The following is a 21341-nucleotide window of genomic DNA, read 5'->3' as shown; positions in this document are numbered from 1 at the left end:
GTCGGATGTTGTACCTTATCGATTGCTTCATACACGCCAGGAGCTCACGGTAAAATGTCGATACAATCATGAAAATATGTATAACTGCTCATTGAGCAAAAGCAAATATTAAGATATAGCAGCGTCATTTATTATATTATGTAATTAAAAATTAAAAAATCTTAGATATATAAAGAAAAATTAGGTTACAATTCATGTATCAATGAAGTTGAGTTATTAAGGAACATTAAACAAATCAATTAAAGTAGACTGTCAAAAATTTCAAATAACAAGAATATAAAGGCTAATGAGAGCTATTCGCTGTTATTAGTGCGATCATATATAAGGTATGTCAAAGTATGAAATTTATATACCACGTATGTAGTCCCCTAAAACGCGTGCCGAAAATCCTTCAGACTTACAATACAACTCTAATTAACTATCGTGGTAATACCACAAATTTTTGATACTTATAGCATCTTATTAGATCTTAATAATATGTTGAAAGACATATTAAAGAACATTGCTTTATGAATTTTGTTTGAATTAGCGTAATTTTGTGATATTATTATTTTAAAAATTAAAGTTACTATCACTTGGATTAGAATAGAAAAAGTAATAAACGAAAAAATATAAAAATATTGAATTTTAAATTTTAACAAATATTAAAGTCTTTGTAAGACCGTATAAGTGATAAACACAAACAAACAAGAAGAAGCTAGCCACATGACGATATTAAATATTTATACAACAATAAATGTGATGGATGATAGACACTATCACATTTATTAATGACCTTAATCAATGTCAACGCTACACAGAATATAATAATAATAATTAACGGCTTTGACCGTTATTAGTTTCCTTCTTCTCGTATGTTTATTGTCTACACAGAATATAAAAATATTAATATTGGAAAAGAATCATCATCAGTTTGCGGTGTCCTTCCATGCTGGCAAGATTGCAATTATGCTAAGTTTGTTATGATAACGATCGTTTACTATTGTTAATTATTACAAAGCATAAATCTTAATTGTCTGAAATACATATAAGGTAAGTTATAAAAAAAAAACAAATTCGTAAAATCTAGTCTTAAATGTACAGCAAAATATGTAAAGCATTTTAAATAACATTACATATAGTTATATTATATATATCTAGTCTTAAATGTACAACAAAGTATGTAAAGCATTTTAAATTACATTACATAGTTATATTACATATTTAAATTTATGTTATTCGAATAATTTACTAAAAATAATAGCAATTTCTGTATTAAACATAAATTTTGAAAATAATCCACATAATATGAACAATAATATAATTATTAATAATATAATTATAAATGTTATCAAATAACACATTAACACACAATAATAAGTTTGTATTTGTGCTTAATAATTAGCTATTAAATGTTCAACAGATGTATTGTACCTGTTAAATATTGTGCAGTTTATCTAACTATTTAGTAAAACTTACAGTAAAAATTATTCTATGTTGTACATACGTTAATATTCGTTTTAGTATATAATAAAGAAGCATTTTTACAGATAAAATAAATCGAAGATCGCAGCATGAATCTCTCAAAACTGTTATTACTTATACTAACATTAAAATACTCGAAATCTGATTATATTCAACATCATTTTAATAATAGTTTAAAATTGTTCGGAATTCGTTTACCGAAGTACGTGATACCATACCATTATGAGATTACGTTAGAACAACAGGATGAAGAAAGTAACAAACAATTCTTCCGTGGTATGTGCCTTATCTTCGTCAGACTGCATTCTATATCGCATCAAATATATTTGCACGCACAAAAACCATATATAGAATTAGATACATTCGTTATATATAAAAGAAATTCAACGGATGGGATAAAACCGACTATCGTTACATATTATAATAATTTACATATGTATGAATTCTTTTTCGATACTATCCTAATGAAGGGACATTATAAGTTGGAAATAACATTCGATACTTTTCTGGATAATAATGAAGAAAACTTTTTTGAGATGCACTATAAAAATTTGGCCCGACAAAATGAGTAAGTAAATGTTAATATGTGCATGCAATTCATAAATTTTGAATTAAAGATTGCATAAAACGAAGAATCCGTTTAGAAAAATATTTTAAATCTTTTATTTAAAGTAGGATCATAATTGCACAATGCTTTGATTGGAGTCGTTTTGTTGCTGTTAAAGCGAATCATATTTAATAAACTTTTGGTTAATTTATATGACAATCATGAACTTAAATTTCTGAAATTCTCAAATTTTTTACTTTTTAATTATAATTTCAGTGTCGGAAACAAATAAGATATATAATATAATATAATAGTAAAAATAAATCAAGTGAGTTAAATAGATGATATTGTTTAAGATTTCAATATCCCTCTAAGTCATTTAACAACATTTCAAAAATTTAAATCACTGTGACCGTCTAACGGAAGATAATTGTCGCTGTATTAATTATAAAGATTCTAACGGACGATAATTGTCGCTGTATTGATTATAAAGAGTAGATATTATTTTGAATAAAATAAATTTGTGTGTGTGTGTGTGTTTTAGACGTTGGTTTACTTTATGATTTTTATTTCAAAACTTGTATTTTCAAAGTAACCTCCGTTCTTTTAAATGAATAAATTGTATGATTCTTGTACATAATAATAATGTTTCCAATTACTTCAAATGTAAAAATATTAAGAAATATCAGTAAATTAACAGTTTACAAGATATTTTACATTATATTCTGTAGTATAATATATAGTGATATGAAATATTAAATATCTCGTTAAAGTTTAACTTTTTATTAATTGTACTTTAATACTTTTGTGAACAAAATAATGAGATAAATTAATTAGTATAAAGAAAACACATTTTAATTTAGAAAAAATATAAAAGACACAATGGATAATATTTTAAACAAAACATTTATGTGTTTTCTTTACACCAATTGATTCACTTTATTATTATTTCATTTATGAAGAAATTAAGTTATACAAACAATTATTAAAAAATTAATAATATTAGTTTAATATCAAAGTTGAATAATTGTCAGTTTTGTGAATATCATTGAAATTTTACAGGTGGATGCTTGCGACACAATTTTATCCAATTGGTGCTCGACAAGTATTTCCATGTTTCGATGACCCATCATTTAAGGCAACTTTTAACATTTCTATAAAGCATTTTGCTCATTATATGGCACTGTCGAATATGCCAGTACGAAATACAAATAGAGCTAGTTTAACCATGAAATGGACACACTTCCATCAAACTCCAGTAATGTCCACTTATCTTCTGGTGATTATGCTGTCCGATTTTCCTAGGACTTCTGTCAAAGAAATAAACTTTAGATATCCTAGATCACAATCGGAACTCGATACAGAATTTGCACAAAGAGTTATTCAGGATATAAGTTTACATTTCGAATCTGAATGGCTATGTTTCCAAAAGCTTCCAAAAGTGGACCATGTTGTATTACCGAATTTCCTACGCAATGGTGTGGAATATTGGGGACTTATTTTTTATAGGTAATTTATATAATTAAAAGGAAAAATGTTAAACGTTAAGTTATTGTATTAATATCATTAATTATTTGCTTAATTATAGAAAACTAAAGTACATAACGTATATTTTTTATGTATTCACTTCAAAAAACACTATAATACTTCTTCGCTGGCACGTCCATAATTTGTGCCCTGGTAGACACAAGAAAGTTTTGAATTTTTAACGTAAAAAATGTATAAATAATAGAAAGAGAAAAAGAACAAACTTATTTATTGAAAATATAATAACATTTAGAATAAATATTTTAATATGATACGTTTTGTACATAATAAAAATCAAAAGAATATTTAAAGAAGATACGTGCTCTTATTTTTAAAGATATTAGACAGAATGTGAATGAAAACTTATCAATTTGATGTTTTACATAATATAAGGATATGTAGATTAAATAAAAGAAATTACAATTTATATTATTTAAATAATTAACTTGCGCTCTCTTGGTTTCAAACCTTTTTAATTACACAAAAATACTTAAAATTTCAGTTTTCGCGGTTATTTTTCCTATCAATTTTACGGCTAAAGTAGGCCTATAATAAAAAAAAGTAATAAAATTCACTACAAAATTCTCTGCTGATCGTAATTGTAATGGAAACCTTTACCTCTTTGTGTTTTAAATATCCTTAAGTGACTGAACTATATGATAAAAATTAAAAACTGATGTTTAATTGACAAATGGTTTTCAGGGAATCATCTATTCTCTATAATAAAGAATTATACTCTGTTGGACACAAGGTAAACATCGCACGTCTAATAGCACAGAAAATAGCATATCAATGGTATGGTAATCTCGTTAGTCCTCTTTGGTGGTCTGATGCGTGGCTGTATGAAGGTCTGACTACGTTACTCGCAACAGATGCTATTAATAAAGTTGGTTTTCTTAAATTATTATAATACCTTTGGCGCTGCATCATTTATAAAAACGTACTAATTGAACTAAATAAACTGAATGACTGAAAAAATGATTGTAAAAGAAAAAGCACTTTATGAAGCTTGATTCTAATATCGTAGAAACAAAGTCTCTTATTAATACGATACATAATTAATGATAGAAACTTTTTAAATTTTTTAAAATTACTCTTTTCCATCAAAAATGTTGACTGTTTTTCTTTCTCAAATGTATAAGTTTAACGATAGCAATAAGAAAGAATGCTAATATATTATATGCACATATAATATATAAATAATGCAAATATCAATTTCTATTATTCATCGATCAATTAATCACATTCAAAAATTTCATTTTTAGACATATCCAGAATTTCGTATATGGGATTTATTTGTAGTTCAAATTCAACAAGAATCTCTTCGATTAGATTCCGTCATGAAGCCTATTGCATCGGAAGTCAATACTCCCTCTGACATCAATTCAGTTTTCTCCTTTGAATATTATTTGAAAGGTAGAATTTAAAAAATTTAGTTTAATATTTTTGTTCATAAATTGCAAAATGTAAATACCTAACAAAAGCAACTTTAAAGAATTAAATACGCGTCATTTAGACTTTAATTTATACTATACTTATATAAAAGCAAAAAGAAACATGAAAAAAAATTATTTGAAAATCATTTATTTATTAATGATAATTTAATATAAGAGATGAGAACATACCGTAGAGAGAACATTGGTCAAGCTAGATCTCGAGTGCTTTTATATGTATTATATAATCCGCATGAATCTATATACTACGTTTGTAGATTTTTAATTACGCGCTGAATTGTTTTTTAAGACTTGAAAATCGAAAGATGCGCAAAATACATCAAAATTGTTAAATTATTAGTCAATTTAACTCGTGATAACACTGAGGAAAGTTAGTGGTGTTGCATTTCAAGTCTGAGAAAACAATTCAGCGCGCAATTAAAAATTTTCAAACGTATTAGTATATAAATTCACACGCGTTGTATAGCAGCACTCGAGAGCTAGTTTTATGGCATGTTCTCATTGGTATTTATTAATTTAAACTTTCGCGGTCCAATCAGATTTGATATTGTTTATTATAAAAGAAATCAGCCCTATGATGACCTTGATACTATATGATACTATATTGTAACCATGATCCTCGAATGATCTTCAGAAGATTTTAGCCATTATTCATTTAAAGTTATTAACAAAAAAAGAATTTGTAACGTTTCTGAAATACCTTATATTTTATGTAAAACAGCGTGTACACAGCGAGTTCCATCCCCCTCCCCTACTTTATAAGGAGCTGTTTCATTATCAAAAAACTACACAAATTGAACCTCGTTTTGCGTGGAAAGTTGTAAATATTGACGGACATAATCGATTTTTTTAACCAATTATACTAATTATAGATATGACTTTATTTGTTAATAACTTTTTAAAGAATAACAAGCGATAGTTGAAACTTTCTCAAGATCACTCAGGATCATGACTTTGACGACATATGTCAAGATCAAATTCATTATTAGGGCTGAAGGTTCTGCTATATTAAATAATTACCTTCTTTATTATGTATATTGCCATAGGACCTGCTTTATTGCGTATGTTACGATATGCAGTTAATAACGAAATGTTTGGAAGAGCTATGAAGAAGTTTATAGATTTTTAGTAAGTATTGTAACAAGTAACTAAGGATTAATTTAAAAAATCGAACGTAATAAATATGAGAAATAATATTCGTAAAATAAGTAGATCATAAAGTGTATTTCTTTTATTTTTCATATTATATTTTTTATTTATATTTAAATTAACAAGATAGTCAATAGGGTCAGACGAATAAATCCAAAAAAAATTAATGAAATGCCGATAAGACCGATATAGAAAAAGACTCATTTATATTTTTATACATATACATTATATATCTGTCATGTTTTGTTGAGCAGGCATTGCAAATGGTATTCTTTAATGTATAAGAGAGAGAGAGAGAGAGAGAGAGAGAGAGAGAGAGAGAGAGTTAAAAGAAATTTAACCAAAACAAATTCATGTTGTATTCTATCCTTATCAGTTTCTTAAATTTTCTCTTAGTTACTTGATCTTTTATATTTTCTTGTCTCATAATATTATAATTATAATATAATTAATATGTTTTTCTTGCTTAGCTCGAAGTTTTCCGGTAAATTCTTGATCTCTTCGGAAGATGAGCTAGAATCACCTATAGAGAGGTTTGACATAAAACAAATTAAATATGAATACTTTTAAACAATTCAAATATTTTTTTTTACCGTCCTACGGCTTACGCATTTTTTCTTTCTTAGTACGGCAACAGCCAATTGTTTTTGGGATGTTCTGCAGAAAACAATGTATTCATCTATAGTACCATATAGCAAGTAAAAAATACTTCATATATTATATAATTACATGTACAACTTTTTACAACTTTTGCAATAGTTAACGAGGTTATTAATTTCTAAAATCGTTTAATAAACGCGCATCCACTCGGCGTACCACTAAATGCAAATGCGCAGAATTATATGACCACTCAGCGCGAGTAGGTATTTTCTTTTTCAGCATTGCCAAGCAAGGTTGCGCGTTTGTTGTCTAATGAAAAAATAAATAATAAGTGATATTCTTCCCAATATATTAGAATAAATTATCAGAGTTATTTAGATTTTAAATGTAATTTGACTCTTATCGCCATTGTTTAACTTATTGATTATTTTTAAATAAATAACTTCTTGCGCATCCAGCAACATAATGGTGTACAGTAGACATAGCCTATTTTGCCGCATATAAACATATATTTGGCAGTAAACCGTACTATTCAACGATGTTTAAAAATATTTCGTTAAATATTGCGAAAATTGCAAAATGGTACAGGACTTTTTAACTCTGTTTAATCAACTCTGTCTACTCATGAGAATTCTGGAACAAACGTTCTGAAACCCCTATACATATATAGTTATGTTTATATGAAAATTATTTACTGAATAGGGTTGAAGTAATAGAAGTGATGAATAGGTGGATTTATTCATCAAAATATCGCCCTGTGTTAAAAACGACAAAGAGTGATTCTAGATTAGTGATTTCGGTGGAAGATACTTATTTGCGGAATGAAACAAAGTTATGGATACCTGTTACACTAGTTACATTGCAACACGATTTTGAAATGTATAGGGATCCTGATGTCATATGGATAAGGCCAACCAATGATAACATTGAATCATATACTAACTATGTAATCGTTAACAATTTCCATTGGATAATACTCAATGTAGAACAAGCTGGTAAATATTTTTAACAAATTATATTTTAATCGTGCTCAACTTATTGATGATGCTTTTTATTTTCTTAAAAGAAAACAACTTAAACTGTCCGTATTTCGTAAACTTGTGGAATATCTACAGTACGAAACAGATTATGTAGCATGGTTTCCTATGTTCAAAGGTCTTGAATCTGTATCAACTTACTTTTTGTTTTCAGAAAGTAATGATTTCCTGGTATATATAACATTTTATAATAATATTAATATATAACGCAATAAGAATGTATTGATTTAAAATAGTTCACATAAAATGTTGTTTTCAATTAAATTATTTTAAGCAAATCTCAAAAAATATTATACAGGGTGATTAACAAGTAATGAAAAATTCTGTCGCATAAGGGTAGAATGGACTTCACTAATTCGAAAAATCCTGTACCACTTTGCAATTTTCACAATGGTTAACGAGATATGAATTTTTAAATATAGGCGGTGGTCTGGGAGCTTATTGTGGTTAAACATCTTTTGACCCTTTATGTTATTTTTCATTTATAATTTATTTATGTATAATTTACGTTGTGTTTGAAGGCTAAAAAATGAGCTTTATTGTAATAAATTATAGGTTTTGCTTGATATATATCAGCGTTTGCGTAAATTTATCTGCGCTTAACTTCTAGTACCCTTTTCTCTCCGAGTTTATTTTTGACAAGATTTAAAATTGTACTTTCTATATTCGCATTTTATTTTTAAGAAAATAATAGAAAAGTATAAGAAAATAAGTGCACGCGCGCATGTGTGCGACTATTTACATTTAATTCCTTTTAAAAACATATTTAAAAAATATCAAATGTATATTATTTAACAATTTTTAGGGAACTATAAAATATGTTTTGATCAGACTCCTTCGTAAGATTGGGTTTCAAGAAAATATTGTGGATGACGACCTTACTAAATCTATGAGACAAGAAGCTGCAAGATGGGCATGTACTTTCAACATAATGCATTGTATACGTAATGCCTATAGTATGTTGAAATATCATCTTGAACATCTTGATTCGCACAAGTAATAAATTTTACAATTTTTTATGTTATACGTTTCTTTCTATCTAGCAGTTAAATTGCTCAAGATACAAGATTATAAAAAAATAAATTTTCTAATAGACTGTTTCATTTTTTGGAAATATAGAATTTCACCATGGTGGAAAAAATGGCTATATTGTAACGGTCTTTCGTTTTCTGACTTTAATGACGAAGATTGGTTGTTAATGTTGAAAGAATCTAATGATACCGCAATAATGAAATATGTATCTTGCAGTAGATCTACTTATGCTATGTACAATTATATTAACCTAACAAATAATGCATCAGAAAATTGTAATTCTGGAAATCAATGTAAGGATGCAAATATGCTAGCCAAAAAACGTGTTAATCGTTTCTTGTACATTGTTGCAAAAAACTCAAAAGAAGATGTAATATTTGATTACATAAAAGAAAATTATGACAATATAAAACCAAGGTAATATCATTTTTTTATATATATCTTTATTAATATAAATGTAATATAAATATAATGAATATTGATAAGATAGAACAACATAATAATATAAATATAATGAATATTACTCGTATCAATTAAAAACATCTTGTTCATAGGGAAGTTAGTACAGTTGCAACATTTGTTATTATGATTAATCACATGTATTCTTCGACTAAACTTTATAAGGTAAATTATAATTTTATCTATTTATTATTATTTATATCAAACATTAAAATAATCTGTTTCAGGTGAGGGAATTAATGCAAAATCTTATAGTACGACACACAGAAACAGAAAAATTTGTTATTGATACTCCCCATGTACTTCTTGATCACGAGGTGCTCCTTGAAGAGGTAAAATGAATGATTTCATGGAGCTTAGATGCATATTCAATTTTTTATTATTAAGAATATTTTCCTTTAAACATTTTGTCTCGATATATATAATATCTTGTTTTAATTAACTCATAATTGTACACAGAAATCTTTTTGTTTAAAGATAATACTTATAGAATTGTTATCGTACAAAAAAAATTATTATGTACATATTTTATTATTATTACTAATAGATTACTGATGAAAATTAATCTGTTTTAGTTAAAATATTGCCTGAGGGACAAATTATATTTACTATCTGCTCACATTTGGAGCAAAATAGCGTTACGTAAATTTCAAATTGCGGAACAAAAACTTATGTTTCGTAGTTTAGAAGTAAATATTTAGAATGATCAATTTATTTGATAAAAAAGAATGATGCATATATTGCGAATAGCTCATTATTTGTAAAAAATAATCATTCGATCACATTTTTGTAATTATTTCCTGTAGTGTCTCAATAAAAATTATTTCACGTTTATAATAATGAGATGTACAACATGTGTAATAATTTTAAATAACAAAGAACTCCTGTATAAATCAAATACAAATTTGGAAAGAAAAGGGCACTAGGAGTCACTCCTTGTGTATTTTACGTAATGAAACTATCATTTCATATCTCTCGTATATATCTCTCTTCATGGATTTTACTATTCAGTTAAATTCATTCTCTTTTGTATAATAATCTAAATATATGACTTGCCTTGTTCTTTTTCTATATAATAATTATGAACAGTCACAAACTGACTATAAACGTTCAGTTTTTTCTCGACAGTCCGTTGTTATCCAACGAAATTTACATTGATTATAATCAACATGGGGTACACTACGTATAATTATATTCCACAGGGTACTGTTGCCTCCATCACCTAAAGTTTGTCATACCTCGACGTTACTGTGTGCATCTTTACACATTCAGGCGCGCGAAACACTACATACAAGTGTATAAGCGTTATAATGAAACTTAAAAGGCGAAGCCGGATTCAAGCTAGATTGCGGCCAATCTTTAAAACTGAATGGCGAATTCTTCGTAGAGCGTGTCAGAATCGTCTTTTCGAGTCTGATAGAAAGTAATAATGAAAAATCAGTAGTGAGGGGAATTCAAGGAAGAAAGAAATCAAGAAACATTTTTCTTGAAAATATTTCAGTCGTGCAAAATATCAGACATTTATTCGATATTTTGCATAACTATTACTTTAATAGCAAAGTTCGTGCAATTAAAGATACATTACGTCTTGCCGATACAATTTTCATGTATAATTGTGTATAATTGTTAACGTATTTAATCTGCAACAAGGGCACGGACAAAGCAGCGCAACGTACAAGTTGTGTGTGCCTGAACTAATGATCGTTTCGGTGTGAATTACCGACGGTCCGTGAATTCACGCGCGCTGAACTGGACTCAAAGCCGGCGAGACGAGGCAGAGTGGAGAAAGGATTGAAGCGAGACGCGAACATAGAGAAATCTTCCCCGGAGCAGAAGCGCGAAAGAGACGAGCAGAGAAACCGGTTAACTTTCAGGAATGTGTAAAGTCCTCATTACGTATTACCCACATTACGCCGTGCGGTATAGCTCGGTCGTATCCTTGATGAGCCCGCTGCGCTCCGTCCCGCTTGCATTTCAAGCCATTGTATCATACTTTAGGCGCGATATGTATCATCTTCAGGATCGAGGAAGTTCTTATTCTCTCCTATTGAGAAAAGCATTGATCCTATAATATATATTATATATTTATATATCCGATAAATTATACTAATCTCTTTTATAATTGTCAAGCCTCGGATTCTTAATAAAATAATTGAAAATGAATTTTATGTTGGTTATGTAATACTAAAATTTAATCGATTTCGATGTTACAGCAGAAGTGGACACGGAAGCAATTCCTGTTTCAACTTCTTCCTATTTCTTCTATCAGACAGAAATACAGACTTACAATAATGAAAATTCAAATATTGTGGGTACCTACGCGAAAACGCCTAAAACAACGACGTCGAACATTAGATCAACATTTACCTGCACAAAGTGGGTTACGAAATACTATAAATTTCAGTACTAATCCTCCAAAGCTGACATTAGATTCGTAGGACCTATTTAATTTATATTAATTGAAAGACACTAATTAATTTCAAGAAATCAAAATAACATAGTCTGTATAAAAATTAATAAATACTTAGTATATTTTAATATAAATAATCCAATTTTTATATATACGTGTATAACAAAAAGAAGATTGATATAATTGCTTGCACTTAATTAATTTTAAAGAAAGTAACAAAACTTGTAAAAATGAATGAATGCTCTAACAAATAAGTATATTTTAATAAGTAGGTATAATCCAAATTTGAATATATATATATATATCAAAAGAAAAATTGAACTATTTGACATTAAAATTAAGATTTAATTAAAATTCAGACTTTTGAATTAGTGTTATCTCATTTCCAGTCTAATCCAAACTATAAAAATCAATAAAAGATGCGATAAACACTTAGACTGTGAGGACGGAACTGATGAAGAAGACTGTACATGCAGAGATTATCTGTTGAATTTCCACCCCACGGCAATTTGCGGTGGACATCTGGATTGCGATGATGAAACGGACGAAAAATATTGTGGTATTCAAACATTCGTAATTTCGCCGTTGATTTTACCTATCTAACGAAACGATCATTTCAGGTATGTGCAACAATAACAAGTTTCGTTGCAGTAGGAGTGGAGGTTGCATCCCGATGACGGAAAGGTGTGACGGAAATTTCGATTGCTCTTTAAGGGAGGACGAGCTTGACTGCAGTGAGTTTGTGTCTTACATAATATTTGTCTAAAAAAATGTCAAATGACATAAATAGCAATGTCCTTTTTCAGTTGCATTGACAAACGGGGAATACGTTAATGTGGATAGCGATAATTGGTCCGCTTTAAACACGGAAGGTTTACTGAATAGATATTATAACGATACATGGCATGTAGAATGCCCTCAGACAGTTATATTAGAGAATAACACAAAAACGTCGATAATATAGGAGAGAACATGTGCAGATATTTCGGATTTACGTACGTTTGACTATCAAATGTTCAAAAATATTTAACTTGATTTTTAAAAAGTCTACTCAATTTATAAAAAAAGCAAATTTGTAACATATTGAATTTCAGTTCGCTAAAGTAATTCATTGTTGAGTATATTTTTATTGTACAATAATTTAATATAAGGAAAATGTAAGTCATTATAAGTCACTGTTTTCTGTGAATCTGATATCTTGGGAAAGGAATGCTTAATTAATGTAATATTTTAGACAATTATGTATCTATTTCTCTCTTCAGATTTTGTTAAATCCCAGATATTTCAATTTGAACAAAAATTTATTTATAAAGCTTCTAAAATAACCGATTTATTTACAATTTATGTATAATTTTCTGAACACGTTAATTATTACTATTTTCGTATATACGAATAATTACTATATTAGTATGTATGAATAATAAAAAAAGAATAAGTGTGGAAAATATAAATTGTTTGCAGGGGTTTGCAATCATTGGATAAGGTTGTTGTGAACAAAACGATACTAGAAACAAAGTTCTCACGAAAGTGGGACAACACGACGAGTTACAAATCTTTACCTCAGGACGTCGCAGAGAGTGAGGGAAGCGAGACGTGTACAACATTACGGTTTCGCTGTAAACCGGTTTTAAGCAGCAGCGCCGATTCGCATGTGGTCCGAGAAACGGAAATTATACCTACCTGTGGCCGTGGCTGGCAGCCATATTCGTCGACGGTCGTTATCACTGCTCGGCCTTACTCTTAGAGTCAGACTGGCTCTTGTCCAGTTCGAGCTGCACGGAAAATATCAGGTGAGTAAATCCTGTTTTCCTTTCGAAATACCTTCTTATCTCAAAAATGCACACAGAAAGAAGAGTTTTGTTCTCAAAAAATATAAAAAATTATATAAATCTAAAAAAAATGTTGTTGAATTATTTATAATAATTATGCAAGACACTCAAAAATTGATGATTGTTAGAATATCTTCTTGCAGCATTGCTCATCATGTTTGAATTCTTTATACGTATAATAATTATTTTGACAGTAATAATAATAAAATTATTTTCATATCAGCGTCTATTTTTAATTATATTTCAGTGAAATTGTTCTTTTCGTGCAATTTTGTCGAACGAAGAATTGTGTCCAATTTAATAATTCTTCATTACAATTATATTTCATCAGATTCTCTCGATAAATATCGATGAAAGGATACTCGTATAAGTATAATGATGAAGAATAAATTGCAGATTATCAGTGAATTATACGACGGCTCTGCTCGGCCAAAGTCGCTCGTTTCTTTACGTGGACGGACCTCATCAACAGATATCGGTCGTTGACGAAATCAGGGATGTGAAAAGAACAAATGTCTCGTTGCTTCACTTGAAAACTGCAGTAAATCATACACGTTACGTGCAACCGCTGTTTTTAGAGAAGAAGTGTGTATATTGATTATATATTCGTTATTACATATTGTTTTCTTTCATATATAACTATTTGTTAAATATTTTCGCAGAATATATCCACCGGCAAAAGATGATTTATGTGTAGCAATCGGTACAGACAACGAACGTGTGACACGATCGGTCTTTCTTCAACCAGTCCTCCAAAATTGCGACAAGTGCTATCGTTGTTTCGTCGAAGCTTCAGGCACCGAATGTCTGCTTCGTAATAAGAATCGAAATAACAATGAACAAAGTATATGTAATAATTAAATTTCGACTTTATCTTTCGCATGTGTTTAGAACAATGGAACTTCTTCGAATTGGAGCGGCACAGTGTTTTGTCGCAGCAAGAAAGGATGGTATCTCGTGGCTGCGTTTCAAGAAAAAGACGGTCCGTGCAGCTTCAGAAGCACGCGGAACTTGATAAGCATTGATTACATCCATGCTTATCTTACGCAAGCTTTGGGTAAGTTATCTTACACAGATATAAAGACACGTTTACACCATTAATTTTTAGTCATCCAATATACTTTACGATTGTGGTATTTTTATATAGAACGATGAAATAATCTAACATAATTGAATTTTTCCATCTTGGTATTATAGAGGAAGTGTCGGAATCAACGCCTGAAGCCGCATGTGACGGTGTTCGATGCAACCATGGACAATGCATCTCTTGGAATCAGGTATGCGACGGTGTGATGGATTGCCGAGACGGTGCGGATGAGAAGAATGGGATGTGTTTACAAATGCAACAAATTAGAAGAAGAAACGAGACCAACAATAGTAAATAATTTGGAATAATGTATAATAGAATTAATGTAGACGGTATATTAAATTTTGTAGTTATTGCAATTCTGCATGTGCATTAATTTTATATACATATAAATTTGTATAATGATTACCTGTGCAGAGTAATATGTACCTAGTTGCTGCTATCATGTTTTTTACTAACAATAAGTAGAATTGTTAATTAACACAGATCTGCAATATGATTTTTTGTGCTGTTTTGAAAAGAAGAGTATTTTCCCCCATAATTTTTAAACAGCTAGATCCAACTCCTTTAATGAAACTGATCCATCATATCAAGCTTTTGAGAAAAATAAGATGAATGAAACGCCTGAAAAACGTGCTTCTGATTATTTTTTGCTGTTTTTTCTTTAAATTTACAGCTGACTAACCCAATCTGCGACAGATTTCAAAGAGGGTCAAATTAATGATTGGACGTTGTACTTTAAAATAATATTGAATCTTTTATAGTCTTCTTTATTGTTAGAGATATAACGCGTTTGTTTAAGCGTTTCAATCTCATTTTTCACAGAAACTTGGTAGAACATTTTCGGTGTCACCAAATTTATTAACTTAGTTTTTAATTAATTGTTAAATAATTCTTTTTTATGCGTATATTCTTACAATTAGTATGCATTTTTGTGTAGAATGCGCAAAGTCAGAAATACGATGCAGAAATGGTGAATGTATCTCAAAGAGTGCATTTTGCGATGGAAAAGTGGATTGCTCGAACGGAGCGGATGAGCCTGTAATATGTAGCTGCGCAGAATATTTAAAACTAACTACGCCAGAACGATTGTGTGACGGAGTACGACATTGTCTCGATAAAACGGATGAATCGCCAGAAGAATGTCAATGCACCAATGCCAGTTTCAAATGCAACAGGTAAGATTGATAATACAATATTAAATAATTATCTGTAAGAAGGATATAAGCATCGGATATCAATATGAAAAATATTGCTTTAATAATAAACATCAGTGTTGAACGTTTCGACCTTTACATTAGGTTATCCTTTCAGTATACATATATAACTTTACATATTAAATAAATTAAAACTAATATATATGAAATCCAGTAATTAGGGATGATGAGAGTGCAGCGTTGTTATTGGTATGCACATTAATAAGAAGTGGATTTATTCAAATTATTTCTTTTTTTTATTTCAAATTAAATAAAATAATAAACCTTAGAACGCTTCAACTTTCTTTGGAGTTACTTCTGCAGCTAATACAAATTTAATATACCTCCTTTGACCCGTGTGAAGCTGGCCCCCCAATATTAAAAAATCGATTTTTTTTCTTCATGCATTCGTTTGCTCATCGTTTTCTCACGAATGCTCAGTGGGAATTTTCGTTTGCTCACCCTTAATTCAAAAGATGTATGAAAATTTGTGAGCAAAACTTTAAAAAGTATGGCTGATTAAATCATAGACCGGTCTCAAATGGTTCTGCTTCTTTGAAAAAGCTATGAATAGTCACGGTTGCTTCATTTTTTATTGGAGGAGTCAGGGTAATGATATACAGAGTTACGGTGACAATTCAATCACATCAATATCTTGCAATTCAGGATGTTGAACTTCATATTCTGTAGTTCTGTAATAAAATATTAACAAGATATTTTAACAAGAAATCTTTAAATTGACACAGTCATAAAAAATTTGATATAAAGCATAATGAGAAATATATGCATATAGAGCGAGTGAAATAATCTAGTGTCAAAAAGAAATGTAGCTCACTGTGTTATACTTTCTCGCGATTCTTGAATAGACGAAACATATATTCATAGAGTAATAATAACTTACAATAGTTATAATTGAGGGGCTGGATTCAATAAGGGGATACGTGTGGATTTCGCGGAACAATCTATTTTTCGCAGGGGTAATTTTGGACAATGCTCTAATTTCAATTTTGACGCCCATGTAGCACAGTAGCGCTTAAAAAGCGCTAAAAAAGCGCGTATGCAGGTGCATTACATTGGCTGCGTTCCGTTTCACGCATATGCGCGCATTCTCCTATAGTATACGTGACGCTTACTATATAAAATACATGCATATGTCTGAAACGGAACGCAGCCTTTAGCAGCTTTTTAACGTTTTAAAAGCGCTTTCAAAATCCACTATAAAAAGCGCATTATAAGTGCATATAATCAGCGCAGAATAAATACAGTTTTATAGCACATTTACTGCACTTTTCATATCGTATAACATAACAGTGTCTGCAATATGACTTGAAATTAGTCGAGTTATCCGCATGCAATTAAAGTGCATAATTAACAGCAGTTTTGGGAGGTGCAATCTGACCAGCGCTTCGAAAGTTAAATGAAAAATCTTGTAAAAATTGTATTTTACGATCAGTAATTATATGTATACACAAATGTACATTATATGTGCAGAGAGAGCAAAAATTTTACTTGCATCTCGCAAGATTTCGTGTGCGATGGCGACAATGATTGTCCGAATGGTGAAGACGAAACGGATTGCACAAGGATACAACAACTCACAGATAGGTGAGATTAACTGGAATAAACTACACCGTATCATTGCTGTACGGATGATATAAAATATTATTAAATGTCGACGAAATGGAGTAACGAACACACGTTCACGTAACTATGCTGAATTGCTTCTCAGATCTGCTGCAGGCAAAGTAATGCAACGTTCCTACGGCGTATGGCACACTCTATGTTATCCGTCAGAAGTGACGTCACAGGAGGAGGCAGTAAACGTGTGTAAAAACAGCGGTTACATGAATGGAATTATCGATTACAAGTATCAATCGCTTAATCAGGCTGTTGTTCCATCTCGCGATGATTTTTATATGATACGATTAAATTCGGACACGTGGATAACCATGCGTGATGATAAACCGCTTATAACTTTGGTCCGGCCAGAGAAACCCTGCTATCGTCTCTTTATCAAGTGCAGCAATTAGTATAAATATATAATTACTTAAAAATTAAATCAATCATGTTAAAATAATTTCACTCTACTTCTTGTTCACGACGTGACAATCGAGTGTGTGAAAGATATTTTTTATCTTAACAGTTAATATAAGAAACATGGATCATTTTAAGAAGTGTATCATTAAATTTTATGTATTATAAATTAATTTATTCACTTACAATTAGTATAAAAATTACGATGTACCACTAAAGTAAATTATTTACATTAAAAATAATTTTATTTGCATTCTGATAAATAAGTTTATTATTACTATTTTTGTTTGTATCTTCTAGAAAGATATTTTCTATAATTTATATTTTTGTTTTTATTGTCTAGTGTTTCATTAAGTTTTATACGCTAGAAATTAGTTTTAGTTAATATCAGAACCACAAATATATACAAAACGAATTAATTACATTAGAAAAGATTCTTTTTCAATTGAAAAAATAATACTATATTATTCTTTGTATGTATTTGACAAAATAATAAATAAAAATCTGCATAAATTAATTCAATATTTTAATCCCGCAATATGTGACCGCTTCGAGCACACGTGCATGTGCGTCACGTAAGAAACAACGCGAGTTAGTCACTACGGGAATGTGAATGGATACCGTTTTCCGTCATTCCGTGGTATTTGAAAGCAACTTGCCAGGAGAGCGCAATCGTTTGCCTCTAATAGCAGCGGCCTCATTCGCTAAATTCCATTTCTCCTTTTCTTCTTCGTCCAATGCTCGACTTTATCGCATCTTCGTCTATCCGTCTTCCATCATTCCTACATATTTGCATGCTGCACTAGCTTTGCTTGAAAACAATCTAAAATCTAATTAACAACGTTTTATCGTTTAGCTATTCTTAAATTAAAAACTTGACAAATGACTGGCATATTAAACATAATACGTAAGAAAATATTTTTTACTTGCAAAAGAGAGAAAAAGATTATATCCTATTAGAATAAACAAAAAATATATTATATGAAGCAAGAAGCTAGCATATAAGATTTTTATATAAACAATCCATATATAAGCTTTTCAATAAATGTTGTATGATAAATTTATAAAATATAAAACTATAATTTTTGTTATTTTTAATGCGAATGTATTATCTATATTTTTTGCTACTTGCATTTTTTTCAATTAGTATACTTTACGTGCCATTCCTTTACCTTAAAAGCCCGATCGCAGATATGTTCCTCAGCATCGGTGAATTCCGTAACAACAGCCACGCGGAAACTCCTTTCCTGGTTTTTTCGAGCGAAAACGATGGGGATATGAAAATAATAGATATTTTACTTCCGTATGCATCTATAACTACGTTTTTCCATTCATATGTATCACTTATTATAACTAGTGCAAATATATCTTATGTTATAAACATGCCATAAATTATTATATATTTGTTTATGCTTTCGCTGTCAGCTCAAAATTAAATATTTTTTTTTTCGGCTATATTAATACTATATTTCCGGATAATCATAAGATTTACTATCCAATATCTCAAAAAAAGTGAGAAAAATTATGTAATGTAATCAATAAATAAATAACTAAGTTTGTAGCGCTCTTGTGAATATTATTTAATGCTGGCAAATATTTTTCAGTTATTTACATCGTTTATTAACTCACTCAGCCAAGCACGCGAGGTACGTATACTTTTTACAGGTCGGATGTTGCACCTTACCGATTGCTTCATACACGCCAGCAGCTCACGGTAAAAATGTCGGTACGAACATGAATATATGTATAACTGCTCATTGAGCAAAAGTAAATATTAAGATATAGCAGCGCCATTTATTATATTATGTAATTAAAAATTAAAAAATCTTAGATATATATACAGAAAAATTAGGTTACAAATATATATATCAATTAAGTTGAGTTATTAAGGAACATTAAACAAATCAATTAAAGTAGACTGTCAAAAATTTCAAATAACAAGAATATAAAGGCTAATGAGAGCTATTCGCTGTTATTAGTGCGATCATATATAAGGTATGTTAAAGTATGAAATTTATATACCACGTATGTAGTCCCCTAAAACGCGTGCCGAAAATCCTTCAGACTTACAATACAGCTCTAATTAACTACCGTGGTAATACCACAAATTTTTGATGCTTATAGCATCTTATTGGATCTTAATAATATGTTGAAAGACATATTAAAGAACATTGCTTTATGAATTTTGTTTGAATTAGCGTAATTTTGTGATATTATTATTTTAAAAATTAAAGTTACTATCACTTGGATTAGAATAGAAACAGTAATAAACGAAAAAATATAAAAATATTGAATTTTAAATTTTGACAAATATTAAAATCTTTGTAAGACCGTATAAATGATAAACACAAACAAACAAGAAGAATCTAGCCATATAACGATATTAAATATTTATACAACAATAAATGTGATGGATGATTGACACTATCGCATTTATTAATGACCTTAATCAATGTCAACGCTGCACAGAATATAATAATAATTAACGGTTTTGACCGTTATTGGTTTCCTTCTTCTTGTTTATTGTCTAAACAGAATATAAAAATATTAATATTGAAAAAGAATCATCATCAGTTTGCGGTGTCCTTCCATACTGGCAAGATTGCAATTATGCTAAGTTTGTTATGATAACGATCGTTTACTATTGTTAATTATTACAAAGCATGTATCTTAATTGTCTGAAATACATATAAGGTAAGTTATAAAAAAAACATAAATTCGCAAAATCTAGTCTTAAATGTACAACAAAGTATGTAAAGCATTTTAAATTACATTACATAGTTATATTATAGATTTAAATTTATGTTATTCGAATAATTTACTAAAAATAATATCAATTTCTGTATTAAACATAAATTTTGAAAATAATCTACATAATATGAACAATAATATAATTATTAATAATATAATTATAAATGTTATCAAATAACACACAATAATAAGTTTGTATTTGTGCTTAATAATTAGTTATTAAATGTTCAACAGATGTATTGTACCTGTTAAATATTGTGTAGTTTATCTAACTATTTAGTAAAACTTACAGTAAAAATTATTCTATGATGTACATACGTTAATATTCGTTTTATTAATAATGAAGAAACATTTTTACAGATAAAATAAATCGAAGATCGCAGCATGAATCTCTCAAAACTGTTATTACTTATACTAATATTAAACTATTCGAAATCTGATTATATGAAACAAGATTTTCCTAAGAGCTTGTACGCACTTCGTTTACCGAATTTCGTGAGACCAGACCATTATGAGATTACGTTAGAACAACAGGATGAAGAAAGTAACAAAATATTGTTTAATGGTACTTGCCTTATCTTCCTCAGACTGCTTTTTACATCGCGTGAAATATATTTGCACGCACAAAGACCATATATAGAATTATATACAATCGCTGCGTATAAAAGAAATTCAACATATGCAAATGAACCGGCTATCGTTACATACAACATTATTGATCATATGTATGCTATCTCTTTCAAAAGAGACCTAATAAAGGGACAT

At 29.4% G+C, this 21341-nt stretch overlaps 2 protein-coding genes across 2 annotated transcripts; both read left to right on the top strand.

The window, feature by feature from the left end:
* Window positions 1-3077: 3077 nt before the first annotated feature.
* Window positions 3078-9610, top strand: LOC108781767 (uncharacterized). The gene is made up of 9 exons (XM_018549844.1): window positions 3078-3520; window positions 4241-4428; window positions 5630-5659; window positions 7425-7736; window positions 7933-7949; window positions 8584-8774; window positions 8898-9227; window positions 9365-9443; window positions 9497-9610. Exons 1-9 carry the CDS (start codon window positions 3078-3080, stop codon window positions 9608-9610), a joined length of 1704 nt encoding a protein of 567 aa, XP_018405346.1.
* An 828-nt stretch (window positions 9611-10438) lies between these two features.
* Window positions 10439-17821, top strand: LOC108781766 (serine protease nudel-like). The gene is made up of 13 exons (XM_018549842.1): window positions 10439-10472; window positions 11483-11645; window positions 12069-12238; window positions 12300-12413; window positions 12486-12586; window positions 13312-13469; window positions 13905-14093; window positions 14171-14240; window positions 14400-14565; window positions 14706-14885; window positions 15536-15773; window positions 17283-17396; window positions 17521-17821. Exons 1-13 carry the CDS (start codon window positions 10439-10441, stop codon window positions 17819-17821), a joined length of 1998 nt encoding a protein of 665 aa, XP_018405344.1.
* The last annotated feature ends 3520 nt before the right edge of the window (window positions 17822-21341 follow it).

The sequence above is a fragment of the Cyphomyrmex costatus genome, unplaced genomic scaffold, assembly GCF_001594065.2.
Source record: "Cyphomyrmex costatus isolate MS0001 unplaced genomic scaffold, Ccosl1.0 scaffold907, whole genome shotgun sequence".
NCBI lineage: Eukaryota > Metazoa > Arthropoda > Insecta > Hymenoptera > Formicidae > Cyphomyrmex > Cyphomyrmex costatus.
This window is presented reverse-complemented; position numbering and strand designations above follow the sequence as displayed.